The sequence below is a fragment of the Argiope bruennichi genome, chromosome 8, assembly GCF_947563725.1.
Source record: "Argiope bruennichi chromosome 8, qqArgBrue1.1, whole genome shotgun sequence".
NCBI lineage: Eukaryota > Metazoa > Arthropoda > Arachnida > Araneae > Araneidae > Argiope > Argiope bruennichi.
This window is the reverse complement of record NC_079158.1, coordinates 75,770,301-75,793,599: the sequence shown is the minus strand read 5'-3', so window position 1 is coordinate 75,793,599 and position 23,299 is coordinate 75,770,301. Positions and strand designations below refer to the sequence as shown.

The 23,299-nt window shown below is 27.7% G+C and overlaps 1 protein-coding gene across 2 annotated transcripts in view; it reads left to right on the top strand.

The window, feature by feature from the left end:
• Nucleotides 1-23,299, top strand: part of LOC129980965 (kin of IRRE-like protein 1) — a 497,116-nt gene that overhangs the window by 308,166 nt on the left and 165,651 nt on the right. For both annotated transcript variants that reach the window (XM_056091509.1, XM_056091510.1), the window contains exons 3-4: nt 148-486; nt 15,689-15,946. In XM_056091509.1, coding sequence (XP_055947484.1) covers nt 148-486; nt 15,689-15,946 — 597 coding nt within the window. The remainder of the gene's footprint in view (nt 1-147; nt 487-15,688; nt 15,947-23,299) is intronic.

Sequence of the window (23,299 nt, the reverse complement as noted above, 5' to 3'; positions counted from 1 at the left end):
GAGAATCAGTTGAAGATTCTATAAATGACATATTCATTTTAAATGTTTTTCTATGTTCTTAATTCATTATAGTACTTTATGAATTGAATATTTCCGATTTTATCTATTCGAATTCAAATAACATTTTTCTTTCTGTTTCCATTCTAGAGCCTCCTGTGCCCCCCAAGATTGAAGACAATACAAATCTCCTCCCTGCTGGCGAACCTTACCCCACCCAGGAGGGGAAACAAAAAAGATTACATTGCATATCCAGGAAGGGCAATCCCCCAGCAAAGCTGAAGTGGTTTATTGATGATACGGATATCACCAGCATGTCCAATCAGACAAACAGCACTGATGTGGACAAACCCAAAACGTGGCAGGCTGTCAGCGTGCTGGATTATGTCTTCCAGAAAGATCATAACAACAAAATGCTCAAATGCGTTGCCATCCACGCTGCCTATGACACTCTCACAAAGGATATCAAGATTCCCCTTGAAGTTCTTTGTAAGTATTCATTGTACCTAATACAATTGTTATTCATTGTGATTCTTGTTTCAAAGTAAATACTGGTGAATTGAGTTTCCCCAATTATGCCACAATCGAGGCTGAAAGATTCACTAATAAAATTGCACTCGTCTTTAAAGTTGCTGACAGAAATAAGCCGTATTCATTCTTGTAAAAGTGAATTATTGATATTTAGTTTTCTGTTAATTTCAAAAGTAACTGCATTTCACACGAAATATGAAATATGATAAACAATAAGAAAATGAGTAACCCTAAAATGCCTGACTTTGCATTTTTTGCAAAAAGACTATGTGCTTTGAATAACTGACTATAGGTTAGAAAAATTATATTAAAAAAAACATTCTTTTAACTTATTTTTTTCTTGAAATTAAAAAATAAATAAATAAACCGTGCCAAATGGCTACATTATGATTTAACTCTTTCTAAGGCCGTGGGAAGTATGCTTCCTACCAAATTTATCAATCTTTGTACGAAATTATGTAGGTTGGCATAAGTTCTGACAATTTTTTTTTTTTATAAAGACATGAACTTAGATGCTTCAGTTTTTTATCTCACACAAAATGATGTGTCTTGGTTTGTCACTTATTAATTAATCAAATTAAATTTATCTAATAAGCTAAATGAATCCCTTTTCTTATTCTAATTTCAATCCTAAAAATATTTTAACATAATATGACTAGAAAAAAATGGCCCTTTAAAGGGTTAAACAATATTCCAGTGATTCAGAACATATTATAACAATTCTACAATAGAAATAAGTCACTTTTACCAATAGATTTTTAACAAGTTAAAAAAAATCATAATTTGATGGTACTTTTCAAGAAGAACTATTCATATAGCAGCCAACTTGGTATTTTTCCCTGTTTCTAGTTTCAGTCTAATTCTAGTACTGTTATTTCTATATATTGGTCATTTCTACATATTTTTATCAAACAGTATTTAAAAAAGTTTTTCCAAACACTCATTGTAGCCTTTTTGGAACAGTAATGGGAAGCTTAAAATGGCACTCATCTTTAAAGTTGTTTACAAAAATGAACCATTATTTAATATTGTAAAAGAACTCACATGTGTTATTGAAATTTCATTTCATTTAGTTTCTAAAGTAGCAGCATTTCGCACAAAATAAGAAACACGATGACGAAGAATATGCTACCCATCAAAAAATAATTAACCCTAAAATACATGATTTTATTTTACAAAATGAATAAATATGTATTTTGGATAACGTAATTTAGTTTAGAAGAATTATCAAATTTTTTTAAATTTATTTTTCTTGAAATTAAAAAATATTAAAATGCGCCAAATGACTACATTATGAATTAAACAATATTCCAGTGACACTAATCACATTATAGCAATTCTACAATAATTTTTTTCCTGTATATTTTTTCAATGCAAAAAAGTAGTAATCTGATAGTATTTTTCATGATAGATCTATTCATACAACAACTATCGTGATATTTTTCCAAGTTTCCAGTTTCAGTCTAATTCTAGTACTGCTATTACCATTAATTGGTATTTTCTACAAATTTTTGTCAAAAAATGATTTTTGCTCTTTGGAACAGTGTTGTAGTTTGTGAAAGGAAATAATAATGTGAAGTCAAATAGCTCCACGGTGCACTGTAGGGTTAATAAATTATTGCTGAATTTCTTCCTTTAGTCAATATAATGTGTTCATATCTTCACATCCATAAAAGTGGATTTAAAAAAAAAATCTATCGATTGTTCATTTGTTGCACATTAGATTTTGACATGCTTGATGCAATAATATTGTATTTCTTTAAGTATAACGTTAATGTTCTAACTATTTAAAAGTATTATTAAAACTTTTATCTCTTCTAGTACTCAAAATGGTATTTATATTTTTCTTTTAAGTTTCACAATTCTCTTAATCAACCATAAAATAACACTTAGAGATTTAGAAATAGTCCCTTAAGAATTGATAAATAACATTTTGAAAATTCTACGGACAGTCCGTGCTAGGTTCAAAGACAACAGCAATTTATCATTTTATAGAAAAAAAAAATTGTTCCAAACTAATCCTTAAAAATCAACTAAAGACACTTGCGACTCCACGATAGAAGGTAGACTTATCTTTTCTTTGTGTAGTTTAATGCAATTTTTTTCTCCACCCTTTGTCTTGGGCTCGTGTCGGACATTCGTGGACTTAGGATCTTCGATACGTACGACGATGTGTATCCTTCTGTTTTTGCTTATATTTATCAAAAAAGTAAAATATCTCTTTTGGATGGAAGAAAATGTTCGATAAAAATTAGGTTTTTTCCGATTAGGTTTTTTTTTCACTGCATTACATTTTTCAATTTATTTAAGTATTGTTAAATATGATATAAGAATTTCATCATTTTTTAAAAATTATGCTAAGTGTGTTATGTAAATTGTTCTCGTAATGCGTTAAACAGTATGTGTAAATGTTCTCGTAATGCGTTAAACAGTATGTGTAAATGTTCTCGTAATACGTTAAACAGTATGTGTAAATGTTCTCGTAATACGTTAAACAGTATGTGTAAATGTTCTCGTAATACGTTAAACAGTATGTGTAAATGTTCTCGTAATACGTTATACAGTATGTGTAAATGTTCTCGTAATACGTTAAACAGTATGTGTAAATGTTCTCGTAATACGTTAAACGTATGTGTAAACGCTCTCGTAATACGTTAAACAGTATGTGTAAATGTTCTCGTAATACGTTAAACAGTATGTGTAAATGTTCTCGTAAATACATTAAAAGAAAAGCCTTCAATCTGAAATACCATTTTAGGCTTTATTTCATTTATCTTTATTTTTGAAATATGTAAAGGGGTGAGATTCTTTAAAACTTCATTATGAAGTTGATGAAAATAACAGACGAGTTTCAGGAGCAGTTTTTTAAAATTATTTTCTAAGTTCTACATTTCACAAGGCAAAACAAACAGGAACACGAAAATATACGACATTAACTTAGAATACAATATAATAATGACCCCCAAGATGGATCATTGGTAATATACCTTGATGTTAATACAGTAACGCCATCTGTTGTATCAAAAGAGAAGATAGTAGAGTTATGTAACCGCTACGACTTTTAATTACTTAGCAATAAGAACTTGCATACAAAAAATACATTTAATAGTTCCACACCATGCGTGATTATAAGTGAAATAATGGAAAGTTTTTTAAAATATTCTTAAAAATGTATTTTGAAACGTTTATTAAAGATGGAAAAATAATGTATGGAAATAAAATTGGTATTACTGAAAATCTAATTTTCTTGATTTTAAAGTAAGTTAAAAAAAGATTTTTGCTCAGTATTATGCACCGAAATTGAGGAACAATTTTACTGATTTTCAATTAAAAAGTTAATTAAAAAAATTAGTTTACATTATCTTGTCCCCCCCCCCTGAAATAATTCGATGTCAAACTTCCTGCGATCTGTTGTTTTAAACAACTTTTTCATATAGTACGAAGCAATTAACTTATAGAATTCCTATCTATACGCATTTTCTTTTTATAATATAATATTAATAACTAAAATATTTTATCCTGCGATCTGTTGTTTTAAAAGACTTTTTCATATAGTACGAAGCAATTATCTTATAGAATTCCTATGTATACGCATTTTCTTTTTATAATATAATATTAATAACTAAAATATTATATCCTGCGATCTGTTGTTTTAAACGACTTTTTCATACAGTACGAAGCAATTAACTTATAGAATTCCTATCTATACGCATTTTCTTTTTATAATATAATATTAATAACTAAAATATTATATTCTGCGATCTGTTGTTTTAAACGACTTTTTCATATAGTACGAAGCAATTAACTTATAGAATTCCTATCTATACGCATTTTCTTTTTATAATATAATATTAATAACTAAAATATTATATTCTGCGATCTGTTGTTTTAAAAGACTTTTTCATACAGTACGAAGCAATTAACTTATAGAATTCCTATCTATACGCATTTTCTTTTTATAATATAATATTAATAACTAAAATATTATATTCTGCGATCTGTTGTTTTAAACGACTTTTTCATATAGTACGAAGCAATTAACTTATAGAATTCCTATCTATACGCATTTTCTTTTTATAATATTAATAACTAAAATATTATATTCTGCGATCTGTTGTTTTAAAAGACTTTTTCATATAGTACGAAGCAATTAACTTATAGAATTCCTATCTATACGCATTTTCTTTTTATAATATAATATTAATAACTAAAATATTATATTCTGCGATCTGTTGTTTTAAACGACTTTTTCATATAGTGCGAAGCAATTACCTTTTAGAATTCCTATCTATACGCATTTTCTTTTTATAATATAATAGTAATAACTAAAATATTATATCCTGCGATCTGTTGTTTTAAAAGACTTTTTCATATAGTAAGAAGCAATTAACTTATAGAATTCCTATCTATGCGCATTATCTTTTTATAATATAATAACAACATCTGTCTAACAGCTGTAAATAAAATATTGCGAACACTTTTATTGAATCAATTTGAAATACTTAATAAAAATAACATTAGAGATCCAGCCTGAATTTTATTGTAAAATATTTTTAACAATTTCAAAAGTTTATGACGGTCTTATTGCAGACTACTATGTTAAAAAGTATCTGTATTCGATTAATTATCCAATAGGCAAGAATGATCAAATATCCTGCACAATTTTCCAAAATTCAAGGTGCATATTCTGATTAAATTCAGCAATTTTTTTCATTGAATAAAACATTAATACTAAGAAAATCAAAGATGTAGAAATATTTAATTTTGATATTTATAATTGATCAATTTCATCCTACTTATTTTCATATAATGTAATTTCATTTTAGGTGAAAAGCTCTAGATCAATTTTCATCCAATTTTATTGTAATTTTCGTTCCTATCGGCTGTATTTTTGTAGTATTGTTTTATCTTTTTTCAAAATATCAAATAAAATTATATTAAAATATAAAATAAAACGTTAATGGAATGCCGAAAAAAAACTACATGCACGAAATCGTTTGAAAGCTAAATTTTAATACTTTCGTGATGTCGAAATGCATTTTCTGTTAGACTTAATTACTAATAATCTCTGTGACTTCAAAATATGAAATACAACAGAACAAAGCAATGAATCCATATATATATATATATATATATATATAATATAATATAAAATATTGTCGTATGACTATTTTAAGCCAAACTTTTGCACAGTAGCTTCTGAGGGTAAAGATCCCTGAGCATCCGAGGGCAGAAGTCTGACTTCTAGCTCAAATGAAGATAGCACACACACACTCGCTTGCACAACCTCTTTTTACAGATTGGCTCATTCACGCACCTCGCAGAGATAACACAAGAAAGAGAACAACTATGCCCGAACCCGGAACGCCTAGATCACGGGGAATACGAGCTACCCTAGGCCAGGACACCGGCATCCGTATAATTATGAACTTAATATAGTGTATTTATTGTAAAGCGTTCAATTGTGTACTCTTATATTGGGTGCTTCCATATATTTTGGTCATTTTTTTACTTTAAAAAGGCATTTATTGAGAAAAATTGGTACAATATAAATGAATCAAAATAACTTTGCATGATTTCCTACACCTTTTTCGCATTTTTGTCCAGTAAGTTTTGCAATTGATTGCCTTCGAATTTTTTTTGGTCCTCCAGGCCGTTTTTAAGTTATTGACACTTTTAAATCCTTTAAAAACAAAACCAATAATTGAGATATGACGGAACAGCGTCACCATAAGTTTCTAAAAGTGTCTGATGGGCTTCGATAGCAGATTTCTGCAAATCAGATTTTTAAAAAAGCAATTGCGGGCATTCAATGATTGGGGTCTTTATATACTGAATAACTCAATAATACTAAATGGAAAATTTTCAAAATGATAACAATAAAGTAATAGTAAATGGTAAAACCTGAAACCATTGTCGTTTATGTAGATACTTCTCATGTTTACCAATAGATGTCGCTGATTAAAATGCTTGCAAGCATCTAATATTTATTCCCATGGACTACAAAAAGTAACGGAATTAACCGCTTCTAATTGGCGGCTTCTTTTTCTTGCATTGCTTCGTGGCATAGCCTGTTTTTCCATTTACATTAATTTTAATATTTTTACTTTTATTTACATAACGATTTGGACAAATATTTTTAATGTGGCATATAAAAATGATGTTAAATTGTTTTAATGTGACAAGCATATTTTCTTATGAATTCATAGTTTCGCCATTTGTTATTTTCGTGTTTTCAATATGAAATTTTGTTTTGTCCATTTTCAAAAACAGAAATATATAATTTAATATACTTCGTTTTTTCAAAGCAATAATACATAAACCACCCAATAAATAATTTTATTGTATTTAAGTACGAAGTATCATTATTGTATTAAGTACGAAGTATTATTATTGTATTAAGTACGAAGTATTTATTGTATTTATGTACGAAGACAGCGATTTAAGCCGGAGGGGGAGCGTCTTTTGCTTGTTTAGTAGCGCCAACTAGGGCCAAGAGTACGACTTTGCTGTTCACGCATCACTCATATAAAGGGGTTGTGCAAGCGCACAACCCCTTTATACAGGGGGGCGCATTCACACATCTCACAAATAGAAAAACGGAAGAACAACCATGTCCAAACCGGGACTCGAACTCGGAACGCCCAGATCACGAGAAGATGCGCTACCCCTATGCCAGGACGCCGGCCGAGATATTTTAATTTATGTTAACAGAAATTTAAAGGAAAAGAAAAAAAGTTGAATTATCAACAATTTCGTAACATCTTTAGTAGATAATATTTCCTAGTATAATGATTAGACTATCTGTCTTGCAAAATTAATATATATTATATTGAAATTTTGAGTCAAATTATGAATGCACAAATCATGTCTACTGTTTTTTTTTAAAAAATAACTGAACTTATAAATGCTACGCAGTGTTTACCATGCGATATTTTTTTTAAATACTGCGATTTTAAAACATTTGTTGCTTCCGTAGGACTAATTAATATAAAATTTCAATTTTTTTAATTTTTTTTCATTTAAATTATCTGATAAATTCACAATTCTTATTCATTAACAAAAAAATCTTACAGGACATTTCAAGTTTCGAATTGAGATTTCAACTTTACTTACATTATTTCACTGCAGGTGAAACATACGATGTAATATTCTCATTACTTTGCTCAATCGATGAATTTAATAATACACATCCTGAAGTTTTCTACTGGAAGTTTGGGAATTTCTCTTCACTTCTTCCTGAATATTTCTAATAACTATCCTTAAAAGAACAATAAAACCGTACTCTTTCAGCCCAAGTTGAAGCACCCTTCTGCAACCTCTTTACAAGTTCCGCGAACAAAAGAGTACGATGGAAAATATAACTATGTGCTCCAATATGATCTCGAGTAAGTGTGGCTTTTATTAAACTGTTCGACCGTAAATAAAAGCCATATTAAAGTAATAGTTTTCATTTCTCGGGAAATGGATATCAAAAGTAGGAGAAAACTTTATAAAAACCCATCAAAAATAAGATGGAACGCAAGCCACTTAAAACAGCTGAAGATGATGTTTAGTTAAACCAATCTTATTAACCTGTTTTCAAATATAATATTTTTTTTTACTTGATAATGTTACTTTGTATCTGAAGTAATATGAAATCCATATTAATAAAAACTAAATTCCATAAACAAGAAGTTTTATATGTGAAATAATGCTTGAAAAATATATTGTTATTAAACTTGCGATTTTTTTAAAAATTCTTTTATACGAAAATAAGGTATTGCAATTCATCATCAAAAAATTTGAAATCGGAATCATCGTGTTCTAGACGCCCTTGAATCCGAAAAATATATTTTTGGAATATGTCTATTTATGGGTGCAGTAAATAAGAAAAATGTTTTGAGCTAGACTGATGAAATTTGGTACTTGGTCTCTACTTCAAATTCATAGATTTCTCTCAAATATTGAGCGAAATAAATGCGGTGAAAATACTGTTATATGAATATAATTTAACATAACTATTAATTCAAGAAAGCTAAATGAATAAAATTTGGTAAACAAATTTAATATCTAAAATATAGATATCTATCGAATTGGAAACCAAAACTGTCAAAGAGTTGACCATCTGTTAGTCTATTCGTTGTCAAGTATGCAAATGCAATAACCCAAACAAACAATGAATATTGATTTAAAAATGTGAAAAAAATGTATTTGCTTTTGTGATCACAGTTGCAATTTTGTATCATTTTGGCTTTTTAATTGATCTGAAAAAAAAGGTTTTAAAAATTCGCATATGATTTTCTAGTGTTCGTATGTCAACCACATCTTAGCAATTCGTCGCCAAAGATCGCACTGTAATAAGCGATGGGTGAAAACGGTAGGCTTTTAGTAATATACTAGTGCATTCTTTAGAGAATACGCGAGATCATTTCTCCTGCTTAACCCACAAAATCAAAATACTTACTTAAATGAATTTCGTTATATATAATTAACATTTTTTGGTGTAAAGAATATTCTCTTTTATATCTTTTAGTAACAAAACAAAAGAAATTCTTAATACAAATAATTGTACAAATTAATTTGATATAAAAATTGCACAGTTTTAATAACATTTGCTATGCTTTGCAATAATTTCATAATTTATAAATACTTATGAATATAAATGCCCTAGTATAAACGTAATGGTTTTTTATATATAATTAACAATCTTTCTCTTGAAAATAATTGAACACTTTGGGGAACATTGAATTTTTGCGATTTAAATTTGAATTTAGATATCTAATAATCATTTAAGCAATTTTTTAATTATTCGTTTGCAAAATATTTTCTTGCTACTTTTAAATTTGTTTCTGTAAAAAATACGAAGATATATATATTAATTAATTAATTAATTGGAAATTTTTATTTTAAAAATTCATTCTATCATTTCAAGTTTCACCCCCTGGTGTTAATGAAGCAAAAAAGAGAGGAAAAAAAAACAAAAAAAAAACAAAAAAAAACATAGTAAATAATTCTTTTGGGATGAATGGTCAACAACGGCAATAATTAGTAATTACTATTTTTCTTGCCATTTAAATCATCCTTGTCATATGAACTGTTTTTCCATGCCAAAAGCATAAAAAGCGGTCTCATAATTGGAAATTTGATCATCATTTTTCATAAAATTAAAAATCATTTGATTATGAATTTATCGGTATTTTGATTGACAGAATTTGATTTTCAACGTTCCTTACTTTAAAAGTAATACTTGAAAACCTACCTCGCATACTATTATTTCACTGTGTAGTCGGTGAATTTAATAATAAGTTTCTCGAAAATTTTTATAGGAAGTTCTTAAATTTCTCTCTCTCTCTCTCTTTTTTCCTTGGATAATTTTAATAACTACCCTGAAAATGAAAGTAAAATAATTTTTTTTCTTCGAGAACAAAAGAGCAGAGAGTATACTATATGCCTTTGTTTTAGAATCTACTGAAGTCAAGGCAGCATTTATTAAATCAGTCCATTGTAAATAATACTATATTAAAACAATAGCTTACTCCAATCTAAAAAAGGATTTTGCTCTAAAAATTAGAAGAAATTTTTGCGATTGTCTCTAAACATGTGAAGAAAAATTTATTTAATCCTTTAAATGGCCATTTTTTTCTAGTCATATAATAAAATATTTTTAGGCTTGAAATTAGAATAAGAAAAGGGATTCATTTTGCTTATCAGATAAATTTAATTTGGTTAATTAATAATTAAGTAACAAATCAAAACGCATCATTTTGTGTGAGATAAAGAAATAAAACATCTATGTTTCTGTATTTCTAAAAAAAATTATCAGAACTTATGCCAACCTACATAATTTACATAATACAAAGATTGATATATTTGGTGAGAAGCATACTTCCCAAGGCCCTATAAAGGGTTAAAAAAATGTTGCAGCATTAGAATTTCCTAAACTAATTTTTTTCCTTTTTAAAAAAATATTCATAGGTTGTAAGTTTTTTTCCCCCCATATTTAGTCATAAATCTAAGTCGGAACAAATTTAAAACTCAACTCAGTTTTAAATGGGACATTATACAATAATAGAAAAGGAAATTATTAGTAACACCGAAAATACTACTTTGAGTAACAAAAGAAATCTATTTAAAAATTTGAATTTGATTATATATTTTTTTACACTTTTAATGGCATCTTTTAATGCGAATTTACACATCTATATCATGCGTTGTATTATGTAAATTAGAATTGCGTCAACAAATAAGTTTCTTATATACCAATTTTTAATTAAAATTTTCATATGGAATATTTTTAAAAGATAATAATTATGGCAGTCATATGAAAAATATGTCCTTATTACACTTTTTACTATACAAATGCATTATTTAAATATTTTTTTTCTTATATTTATCTCTCTAATTGAATTGAATATAATTATTGTATTTAAATTAACTTAGTATCCATGGTACCTTTCTTTATTCATTATCCGTTTTTTAGCCTGATTCTAAAGAATTAACTGGTGTAACGCAAGAATTTTATAAAACCAGACAAATCTGTTTTGATATGTTAGAAGATAGAAGCGAGTCAAAATTAGCCACATTTAGCTGCGTTTCGTTTTTTCATAATGAAAAGCAATTAATAATGAGTTACAGAAAAGTATGCCAAATTTAAAGAAACTTGTATTTATTACAACCCCGTTATTTCTTCGCAACTTCCTCTCCGTTTCAAGTTTCCCTTCCTCGCAGCAAATGAGCTCTTCTATTAGAAGTCTAAAATCTGGCGCCTACTCGTCATAGTCGCATTATATTTGCCTTGTCAGGACCTATCTTTTTCGCATAATCCTACCACTTCTAGCAATAATTCGTGTTTCATGTAATAAAAGGTGTAGCATTTTCTATAGAAAAGAAGTGTCTTTATTTCTGTGATTTATTCAATTAGATTTGCACAATAAATTATAACATTTTTCTATAAGAAAACATATGATTAACCTATCATAAGAAAATCAGCACATACATATATGGCAAGAGCATTGTTTCCATTATTATTATTTTTAAAGATAATTTTAGTTTCATTATTTTCCATACCTTACATATTTAAGTATACAACCAGTTTTTTTTTTATAAGAAATAATAATTAACGAAAATTTAAAGGTTTTGAACTGGACTATTCTGCGCATATTATTGTCGATGTTAAAATTTATTTTTCCTATTAACATCTGGAAAATAATCTGATTTTTAAATGCTTGAAGCTACTTTCAATATAAAGTAATATAATGAATTTACTAATGCATTTATACTAATAATTTATTGTAAACTACTTAATCATATAAAAAATAAACTACCAAAAATAAATTTTTGTTTAATCGATTTCGAAACATAATCTGTTAGATTCATCCGTTATTTATTTGGTTAAATTATTTTAAAAGCTAATTTATGGCTTTCAAATTTCCGTTAAATTATATTATGCTTATAATGAAATACTTAGTAGCTGATTATAAACCTTTTAACAATGAAAGCGATAAATATTAGAATATTTATTGAAAGGTAGTTGATTAATTCTAAATTATTTCCTGAATTAAGTGATTTTTTCATTTATCTTAAATGCACCAAAACATATTTTCGTGTGTAATATGTTCATGAAATACATTATTTTCTACAATATTGGAAATGCAGTGCATTATCACTGTTAAGATTAGATTATATCAAACTATTTTTCAATAAATGTTCCTTATTTCTCAAAACATCTTGCAGCGGGTAAGAAAATGATTTCTAAACAACGTTCATCTCCTGTATTCGTATTTTCCTAACATTGTACTTTTAAAATGATTTATATTTTTTCGATTTGATTTTAAAAAGATTGCATTCGTAACATTTTATTGTGGCGATATCGATTGGTTTATTGTATGCCATTTGACAATACAAACTCGCAAACGATCTTGCTGCAAGTAAGCAAACGATTTCTAAACACGATCCATCTGACGTATCCGTGCTTCACTTACATTAAAAGCATCTTAGAAATTATTCCATTTGCTACAACTTCTTCTTGCTTAGCAAACGATTTTCCGTCACTTAGGCCATTTCCTTACATTTTCCTGTTACACGGTCCGGTGGCACATTTAAATCGCATTTAAAACGTCATATGTATGCGACAGTCGAATATCGTTCGCTTTTTCGATATTATGCTGCACGGTGCATTTATGCCGGCTTTTTATTACTTTTCTGTACGTAAGTTGTTGCAGGAAATCTCGGTACGAAGTAGATTAAGGGAGCATAAATGTGCTGTGTATATATTTTTTAGGTGGTATGGACATTTCGGAACATTTAAAATGATGTTTTATATTCACCGTTTATTGCCCCGGAGGCCTTGTAATGCTTTATGGGCGGGATGTGCGATCGCTTTGTTTGTCGTTTTTGCTTATGCAAATCACCGAGAAAAATAGATGCCAGTTGCGTTTGCCCTGAAAAGAATATAGCAGGATTAAGATTGCCATTGTTATGGATAAAATTTTGGCCGTTTTTTTTATTATTATTCTTTTGATTTTGAATATATTGAGGAAGGTAAAGCGTATTTGAGATTTTCAGATTCGTTTTCATTTTATTGATGCAGATTCGTTTTCAGAATCATGCCTTAAAATGTAATACAATCATAATCTTGATTTATATTATTTTTTTAATTGTATTTGCACTTTAGAAAGAACCGGACAACGTAATCTTGCATTGAGTCAGCACGCAAGTCAATAAAGAGTGCAAATAAGACGTAAAACATATAAATGTGTATTCCATTTTGTTTTATTTTAAAGCGACTTTTCATGCCATCAGTGTACACAGATGCAAGTGACAATGTCAAATATATATTCCATTTGGATATTATCGCTAAGTTTAAGAAATACTTTGCATTGTTTTCTGTAAATTCCATTTATTATTTAATATTTACAATTTCTATTGGTTTGGTAAATTGCAAAATATAATATGGCAATTCTGAATTTCGTTTGATGGCGTTTGTAAATTGTTAGTAATAATAATAACAATAGATGTTGTGGAGTATAAATGATAAATTAATTACATGAAGCGTATCTTTTAAAAGCAATATCGATTTAAAAAAAATAATGAACCATTCTTGAAATTATGAAATAGCAGTTCTTGTTGTCCAATTCATTTCATATAGTATTTTGATTTGAAAAGAAACAGAATATTCTTGTTGAATAATATACTTTATGGAAGAATCATGGAATTATATTAGATAACCAATGTATTTAATTTGTGAAGCTGCATTAATTTTTGATAGGCGTCCTCCAAATCAATTATTTAACTCTTACTTTTGAAGATAATACTGGTAAATTAGAAATTAAATAATATATAGCGCATATTTCTTTTAATAAGGGAAAATTGCGCAAATACCAAGCGAATTTATGGAATGACACATCTCAATTAAATTTCAAATATTATTTTCCGAATTAATGCACATTTTTAAGAAATTATATTAATTATATTAAAAGTTTTTAAAAATATATTTCATTAATTTGACTATAGATTGTAAAAATTTACTTGTTCATTAATACTATTTTTCTATTTTTAATTAATACAAAGGGAAAAAAAATATTTTTTTCCCTATATAAAAGCTAAGCGGCATTAATACTTAAAGAGTAAACTATTTAATTTAGCAGTTTTTATTTACTTAATTTCGCAGTATATAAATGTATAATTTCGCAGTATATATTATAAAAATATAATTTCGCAGTATATATTATAATGCATGGAAACCTGTCGTTAAAATTCAAATAATTACATTTATTTTTAAAATATTCATCCAACGTACTTGTTTTATTTATTTAAAATAAAAGCGTCCAGGCATTTAAAATGCAGACCTGTTTACCAGTTCAAAAATTGTATTTTTTATTCGAATATATTTTAAATAAGTTTTTTTTTATATCTATATTTAAAGTATATTTGTTTTGAAATAAAAACAATTCAATCTTTTTGAACGCAGATGGATGTTTTAAAATCATGTTTTTGCAAATTCATCATCATTTTCTGACATAAATTAGTTACGTGTACCCTTTGAAAAATACATACCAAAAAAAAAAAAAACTGTTTTCTTAATTGAAAGAGTATAATTTCATATCAGAAGCGCTGAGTTGTTGATATCTTTATTTTGCACCCTCTTTATTTACTTCCGCAAAAAATATCCGAATCTTTCACAGTAATCATTTTTTTTTAAGTGTGCAATTACAAAACTTTTTGTTCCTCAATTATTTAATTACTTTTCTCTCATTACCCCGTAGGCTTTAAAACTGAACCTTGCACCGAATTTGGAGCTTGTTAAACTAATTAAACATTATTTTCCCATTTTTCAGAACTGGTGATTATCATTTATTATTTTTAAAAAGAAAATTATGAGTAATTTCTCATAGCATCATTATGTTTTTAAGAAGAGAGATAATTACGTGCTATTTACCTGTCCTGGTACGCAATCTAAATTTCTTCTAACTTCGGTGAAATGTGAGATCCTAAATTAAATTAAGAATGGGGGGATTCCTTCACAATGAACCTTCTTGTTTAAATTTAGTTTTTGAACATTATCTGCTTTTATTTTTATTCTTTCTTTAGCACGTACTTTTTAATTTTCAGAATTCATAAGTGTTGAATATTATTTTATTCACAGAAAGACCTTTTGAATTAAAAGATGTTTCAACAGATTGTAGCAATAATTGTAATCTGAATGTAATTGTTTTCATGCTTATTTATAGATAACGGTCTGATTGTTGATAATATATATTAATAAGTAGATTATAAAATATGTATTCGAAATTCTTTTTGTTAAAATTATTTGATGATTAAATGACTTTCCACGGTAAAATCTCATATCGCATCTTTCTTATTGTTCTTGTCATGGGGTTTAGTAAAAGAACTACGAATAAATTGTTTAAAAATGAATATAGTCCTTATTATTCATTATAATTATATTATACAATTTAAAAATTATTTTTATTCTAAAATTCATTACCAGATGGCGCACTCGTATGGAATCAAATTTGCATTAATCAAAGAAAACGTTAATCTTGCTGTTTCCTCAGCATTCATGTTTAATAATATCGGTAATTTTAATGCCTCTTAGTTTCAAATAGAAAAGGTATATGTATGATAGCATTTTGTTTCATTATTTAAGGATATTACTTACTTTATTTTATATTTGCAGACTTACCAGAGATCCGACTGGAGGGCCAGCCCGTCAGGGACATTGAAGAAGGAGAGTCGGTGTCTGTGAAGTGTGTGGTAGATGCCAATCCTCAAGCAAACGTGATCTGGAAAAAATCCGGCTATTCCAGTATCTATGCGTTGAAGGATCAGATCGAGTTCATGCCGGTTAAGCGATCCGATTCTGGAATCTATAGCTGTTCGGCCACCAATGATGTAGGTACTAGCCAGGAGTTGGAAGTCAACATTGACGTCAAATGTAAGTTTCTTTTTGATTTAACTCTTTTCTTTCAACCTCTAATTGGCATAAGGAGTATTACGAGTTTGGGTTTGAAATTTAATGGAAAATGATATTAAAGATCAACAGAGAAACACCACTGATGAAAGTGTCTTGTATACATTGAAATATACACAAATTATTTTATATGTTGTTGCAAAGAATAAAAACCTTTTTTATAAGCAATTAAAACAAATGTAATATTTTATAAGCAATCAAAGCAATTGTATTTTGATTGCTTATAAAATATTGGTTGTATCATACATAATTTTTCTGTTTACATTTCTTGTGAATTTAACAGAATTATATTGATTTATTATTTATTATATTGATTATTATTTATTTTGATTATATTGAATACATATTTTTAAATTGATGATTCAAATTCTTATCTTACGCATTGTTAGCATTATCAAGTTATGGACTCACTTATTTTTGAAAACATATAATTCAGTTTTTAATGAATTTCTTTTCAATGACCACTATCAATTCATCAATAGTTGCAGATTTTATATCACATATTTTATTCTTAAGAAAACTCTACAAGGAAGAATCCATTATGTAAGCCTCATTGCGTCCAAATAAATTGTCATTGACATTCCGTGTAATGATATTTCGTCAATGGCGGGTTTTCACCGAGAAAGACTCGAAGCTGCTGCTTACGGCTGTTGGATTGTTGAGGTGAGGATAGAGGTGATAGATAGATAATTGAAAAAAAAAAGTTATTAGCCTAGCCGTGAAATAAGTAAATTTGTAAGAAATGATTTTTTTTTGAATTACAAATTAGAATTTTGTTGTGTACGCAATGATTTGTCAGAATTATTAAATAAAGAACCAATATTTATTTTTATTATATATTATGAATTTCATTTTTTGGCTTATGACTTATGTTATATTTCACTTAACAAGTCTTGTAAAATAATTTTTGTTATGTTTATTTCAAACTTGTTTTTCCTTTATAATCTTTCATAATAAGTTAATGCTTCGGTTTAAGAAAATCATTAACTAATATTTATAGTTAATTGTTTGAAAATTTTGTTAATTCAGTTTTTTTTCCATGCAAAACTTATTAAAGAATAAATAAAAACATATTGTCTCAGTGTTGTTACAATAAAATATATAGATAAAAAAATAGATCATTAGCGTATAGGTAAAATTAAAAAGGTTGTGAAATGAATCTTAATTAATTACTTATTAAGCAAAATCTTTATAATGTGAATTGCCATTAATGCCTATTTTACTCCAAATTTCAAACACTTCTCGCAAAACTGAAGCCTCTGAATGACATAATCTTTATTAGAGTGTGTGTGATGGCCTATATTTAACATACCATTTCAATCGCATTAAAAGAAGGTGGAAAATTTTCTTTTGGAATTCTTACTTCACAAGCAGTTTATAAAAACGATTATCTTGGCTGTATACGATACATTTCGAACATTCTTTCATCGATTTCCTCTTCTCTTCCCAAACTTCCGGAATTTTGCCTCTAATCCATCTCATATAATCCTAATTATCTCAGATCCGTCTGCTTCAAATTTGTCTCTAATTATCTTTTTTTGAGTATTAGATAAGTAAGCGCGAAATCGATCTCCGAAAACTTTTTAGCACTATTTCTGGATTTTAATACTTCCCGCAGCACTTTAACACAAGCCTTTACCCTTGAAATTTTAATTTTATGTTGGCCATTATTTCTCAAAGTTTAAATCTGTAACAAAAATAAATTTCAGCGTTTTCTTTTTTTTTTTTTTATTAATGTATGGTATATCAGTTATGAAGGTTTGTGATATTTCTTATGGAAACTTACATGTACAAAATCATCAAGAAAATTTTGCAAGCTTATAATAATAAAAAAAATGGGTATTTGTGTAATTAAAACATTTCTTTAAGCATTTAGTAAAACTGAAACATTTCCTTCTAAAAAAAAAGTATTTTGTTGCATTTTGAAATATGGAATGAATGATTTGAAGTATGAAATAAAACAATGTTATTGTGGAATGACGATCATTATCCTAGTAGTGGAAGTAAGAGGACCCATGTTTTCGGGAACATTATTTTAATGATCACATTACACACAAAACAAACACAAAAGACAAGACAAGACAAGACATTAACGTGCGCACACTTTAACAGAACAACATCTCTTCTCTTATAATTATATTCGCAACTATGGGATGAATACCTAATCAGGCATCGCCATCTATTATCCAAAAGAGAAGATAACGTACTGCCGTTGTTATACCGTATATTTAACTTCCAAAATAAAAGATTGTCATTTGTTTCTTAATCGTGCGCTGTTTTAAACACTTTTGTTTTGATAAATGGTTTGAAGTGTCATCTTTTATTTTTACATTTTACTTTCTTATAATTCCCAAATAAATACTAATGCCCTAAGTTATTTTTCCTTTTCAATTAATAAAAGAACATATTCATTTTAATGAAGAATGAAGGTTCATTGTCTAAAAATGTGGTGTATAAGGCGATTACAGCCAGCTGATACTATACATTTATGAAGAACCGTTTCGACGTATAAATTCATTAAGCAAAACAAGTTGTTGAATTGTTTTTATAGGATATTTTTTGCGTAAAGTGGATTAACGTACTCTAATCGACAAAAACGCTGCATTTTTATTCCAAACAATATTTTACATTGCCCAATCTTATTATTATACTTTTTTTTAAAACTTGAAATGCTTGAACTTTGACAAACATTTCACTCGCGATGTCTCCCAAACATTCTTTTTCTTTCTTTTCCTTTTTTTTTTAATTTTTTATTCCAACAGTGAGAAAAATTCTTGATACCGCTTGACATTTTTTACCTTACCTTTTCTGCATAATGGATTTTGACTAAAAGGATTTTCTTGGTTCGATTTTTTTATTATTATTATTTTGTTCGGATGAAAGATGTTAGCGTGGATGCTTGTCGAACGCTGAAACAGAAGTAATAGTGAGTTCCCATGTCGGAAAAAAAACGACGAGAGTTTTCTCCGAGTTTTTGACATTTCTTTTAATGCAGTTTCTCTCCCGTTTTCGTCCGAGATGAAATCCATTTTACCAATTTATATAATAATCAATATGTCGAGTGCTCTTTGCTGTTTTGGAATGTCTTTCTTTTTTTGTGTGTATTCTTATATCTTTTATTGAGGAACATAAGCCATGACGGATGAAATAAAATTTTTATGGCAAATGTAGTTGTAACATTTTACTTTTATGCTTAATTTTTTGTTGTTATCACGTAGAATTAATTATTTTAGTTGTGTTTAATTAAGTTAATTTTTTAGAATATCTGCCTTTTGAAATAGATCTCATGGAATGATTTCCGGAAAGTTTCTATGAATATTCGCCATTTATAATCTTACATTCCCAAATCAACCCTCGTTTAAAGGTTATATATTAATAATTCAATGAATCTGCTTTCTGTAAATAAATTAATTTTCTTACAATATGAATTGAAACTTCATTTTAGCGTTTAAATTGCACGTGACTCTTGGTTTCCTATGTTTATCTGGATCTAATTTCTTCTTTCCTTTTGTAGCTATCAAACTTTTAGCTATTAATACTCAGCTCATGTCACTAAAAGATATGCTTTCTAGGCTTTATTTCGTCAAATTTCGCCTTTAAATTTATGTCTTGACTTTTGCGGTTTTCCCTCTGCCATCATCTTTTACATTGCTTTAGTGAGCATACAGGTAGAGGTTCTGGAAGTGATTTAAATACACGACTTTTGAATGTTACACACACACACACACACACACACACACACACACACACACACACACACACACACACACACACACACACACACACACACACACACACACGTTGTTTCTAAAATAATGAACAAGCTCTAAAGATAAACAAAATAGTAGGATATAAGACATTTTTTTTATAGAAAAATATGGAAATGCGAAGCGGAGACGCAATCGAGAAATTTTATGAATGATGAAAACATTACAGTTACAGTTAAATTTAAAAAGTTACAGTTACACCAGATAAAATGTACACCACATATTAAATGGAATACTTATTTACAATATCATGATACCTAATTGTAAGATTGGCTCAATTACAAATAGTACGCTGGATTACAAATATGTTAATAGGAAGAGAATGCAGTATTAATTGCAAATCTTTGGAGTATTTAAATGGCGCAATATCAAAAGCTTCGGAGTATTTAATTTAAATGGCGAAGTATAAATAGAAAAAGCTTCGGAGTATTTAATTGGAATGGCGAAGTATCAATAGCAAATCTTATGATTATTTAATTTAAATGTTCAAAAAATGAATTTCGAAATGATCACTCTTCGCATTTTGTTATTTTTGCATCTGGGCCATTGTGATATTGTAATCTATTAAATCTTTATATCACATTCTATGTCTTAACATCTAGTGTTCTGTTTAATTCGTTAATTAAAAAGATCCATAACGTTCCTATCCGCCTTGGCATTCGCTAATCCATGTTCTATTTAAATTTTTTTTTTTTTCTACAAACTATAATTGATTTACTTAATTAAATTTTTGTCCTCTACTGATTTTATCGTCTGACAGCTAAATACTGAAATGAAATGACTTCGAAAGACCATTGTTTCAAATTTATAATAATAAATTTAAAATAATTAAAATACAGAAATACTACTTATTAGTATATTGATAAAAATGTTTTTAGAATCATTTCTATCGGATATTTTTATAGCCCTAATGTATATTTTCAAGTATTACCATATTTGAAACTTGTAAAAGTATTGAAACTCGTAAAATGTTGAATTTAAAAGAAAGCTTTAAAATTCAATAACATAAATCCTGAAATTTTATTTCTCTTTAATTTCAGTACAGATTGTTTATTTATGTTAATGTAAAAAGAAAACGATAAAAATTCCTCGAAACAGCATTTAACAAAAGAAAGCAAAATTCCACAAATATGAATGAAAACAGAATTAACTACAGAACTTTTCATATTTGTGTGCGCGCTTTTAAAAGATAAAATTCTACATTTTATTCCAAGTTAAGACGGAGCAAAATGCGGTAATTTTAAAACATTTCAGCGTAAGCTTTTAAAATGATAATGGCTTTACAATCTGTTCATAAAATTCTAACATTGTTACATTTGTTGCTTCTTGCTTTTGTAAATATTTCCACTTCTAATTGCATTTTCCTATTTTTTCAAAATAATTTATTTATTTATTTGTATTAACAAGCATTTTAGAAGTACTTGTTTTGTAATATAAGTACGATTTTTTTTTTCAGAAATACTTTAAAAATATTTTTGTGGAGATGTTTTTGTTGGCTCTGAAAAATATTTACTTTTCTTTTATAGTCTAGTTATAGTTACTTTTCCCATTAGAATTATTCTGCATGAATTATTTTTTCGGAATATTCGTGTTTGCAAACAAAAAGTCTATACAATTTCGGGAATTCTTTTTTAATATTTTTAAAAATATCTGCGAATAGGTTTGTAAAATGTTGATATTTTGATGAATTTAATCCCTTGTCATGAACTATTTATTCAAAAAAATTTGTAAAATATTAAATAGTGTTTTTACCTTCTTGTATGCGAAGTACCACAAATATAGTAATTATTGTTATCGTCAAAAACTTCACATTTAGAATAATATTCTCATTTTAGACTTTCCTCAATTTAATAAAAAGAACTACACAATTTTGGAGTTATGTATGTTTGTCCGTGCTTCTATAAATAATATAACTGATAAACACTTTGAACTACACGGACTTAACACCAAATTTGTCGATTTTTTTTCCTATGTTTTATGAAACCTTTAAAAAGAATTTGACCTTTTTGTCCATTTTAAAACAAGTAAACATAACTACAAAATGAAACAATTAAAAAACGGAGAACGATACTACTTGTTAACTATAAAAATGCAATAAGACAAGATTTGCTACACAATTTTAACATCTTTAATTTAAATTAGCATAAAATTTTTAACCAAATCCACCTTTTGAGATGATTCTATTGGTTTGTATATTATAGGTGTATGTAAACGCGATTTTCAAAGCTATGATTTGGATAAATGAAATTTGGTATATGGTCTTGTTATTGAAATTCTAGTTATATATCGAATATTGATTTTACTCAGTAAAGAAGCTGTCAAAAACTCTCTACTCAATTTCCTTCACTATATTACGAAGTGTGGGACTTTATTTTAAGTGTATGGACAATATGTGGGTCTTTATATATGCAAGGATAAGGAGACGAAGAAGGTGCACTCCGTTTATATTGTCTGCCTTTTGCCTCCATCCGGTTCTAGATTCCTTTTAACAAAAACTTTAGCCTTCATGGCCTTTTTATACAATTTTGATAGGGCAATAACATTTTTATTACTATAAACTTTGTTTCCTTACACTGAAAAATCACTTGATTGTATATGGTGACGGCTTTATTTGGAACCTAACTAATATATTCTTCGTTATTGAGAGTTGGAAATACTTTTCATAACTTGTTTCCCAATGTAAACACTACAATTGTGTAAAATCTTATAATGCACAAAATTCTTTTATCGTTCATAATGTTTTTTTCTTTATGAGAACAGTGATTGAATCAGACGATTTTTAAAAACCGGCTTTTATTTAATTTTATCTTCATCATTAAGCCGAATGAATTTTTGTTTCTGTTATAAAATTGTTAATCGTTTGCTTTTAAGCTTTTCATTCTGCGTTCTTCTGTAATATTACCTACGGAGAATTTTCTTTTCTCGATTATATTTCCCTCTTCAATATATAAAATTATCATTACTTTGTATAAATTGTTTTTTAAAATAATAATAAAAAAAAGGCTGTTTCCAAAATAATTTTTTTAAAAAGTAAATTTCAGGAAAATAAGTGTAGATTTGTTCAGCCTCACCGTTATATGGCAATTGAGTATCTACAAATTTCTTTATTTCAAAATTGGCTACATCTTTTTTTAATATTTATTAAATTTTGAAAGAGGAATTAAAATTGAGGTACAAATTTCACGGAAATAAAATTGTTATTACTGCAAAATAAAAATTTTGAAATTCAAAATGGTATAAAATATTTTTGTTGGGTAATTTGCTTTGATGTTACTGCGGAAAAATGGCAACATTTCAGTTAATTTCTGATTAAATGAATATTTAATTTGCATCTTTCTTTAAAAAGTTGATTTAATTGTTTGCCTTTTCTCAATAAGATTAAAATTTTGTTAAACTCGGTCACTTCGTGTAAATGTAGAAAATACACAATACGGACAGAGCCACAATGACTTTTACTTATATTAAGATGTTTTTGTGCATATATAAGGATTTGTAATATGAAGATTTGAATTTGGAGATGCTAATGTAATTTAGGGTTTGAAAAATAAAG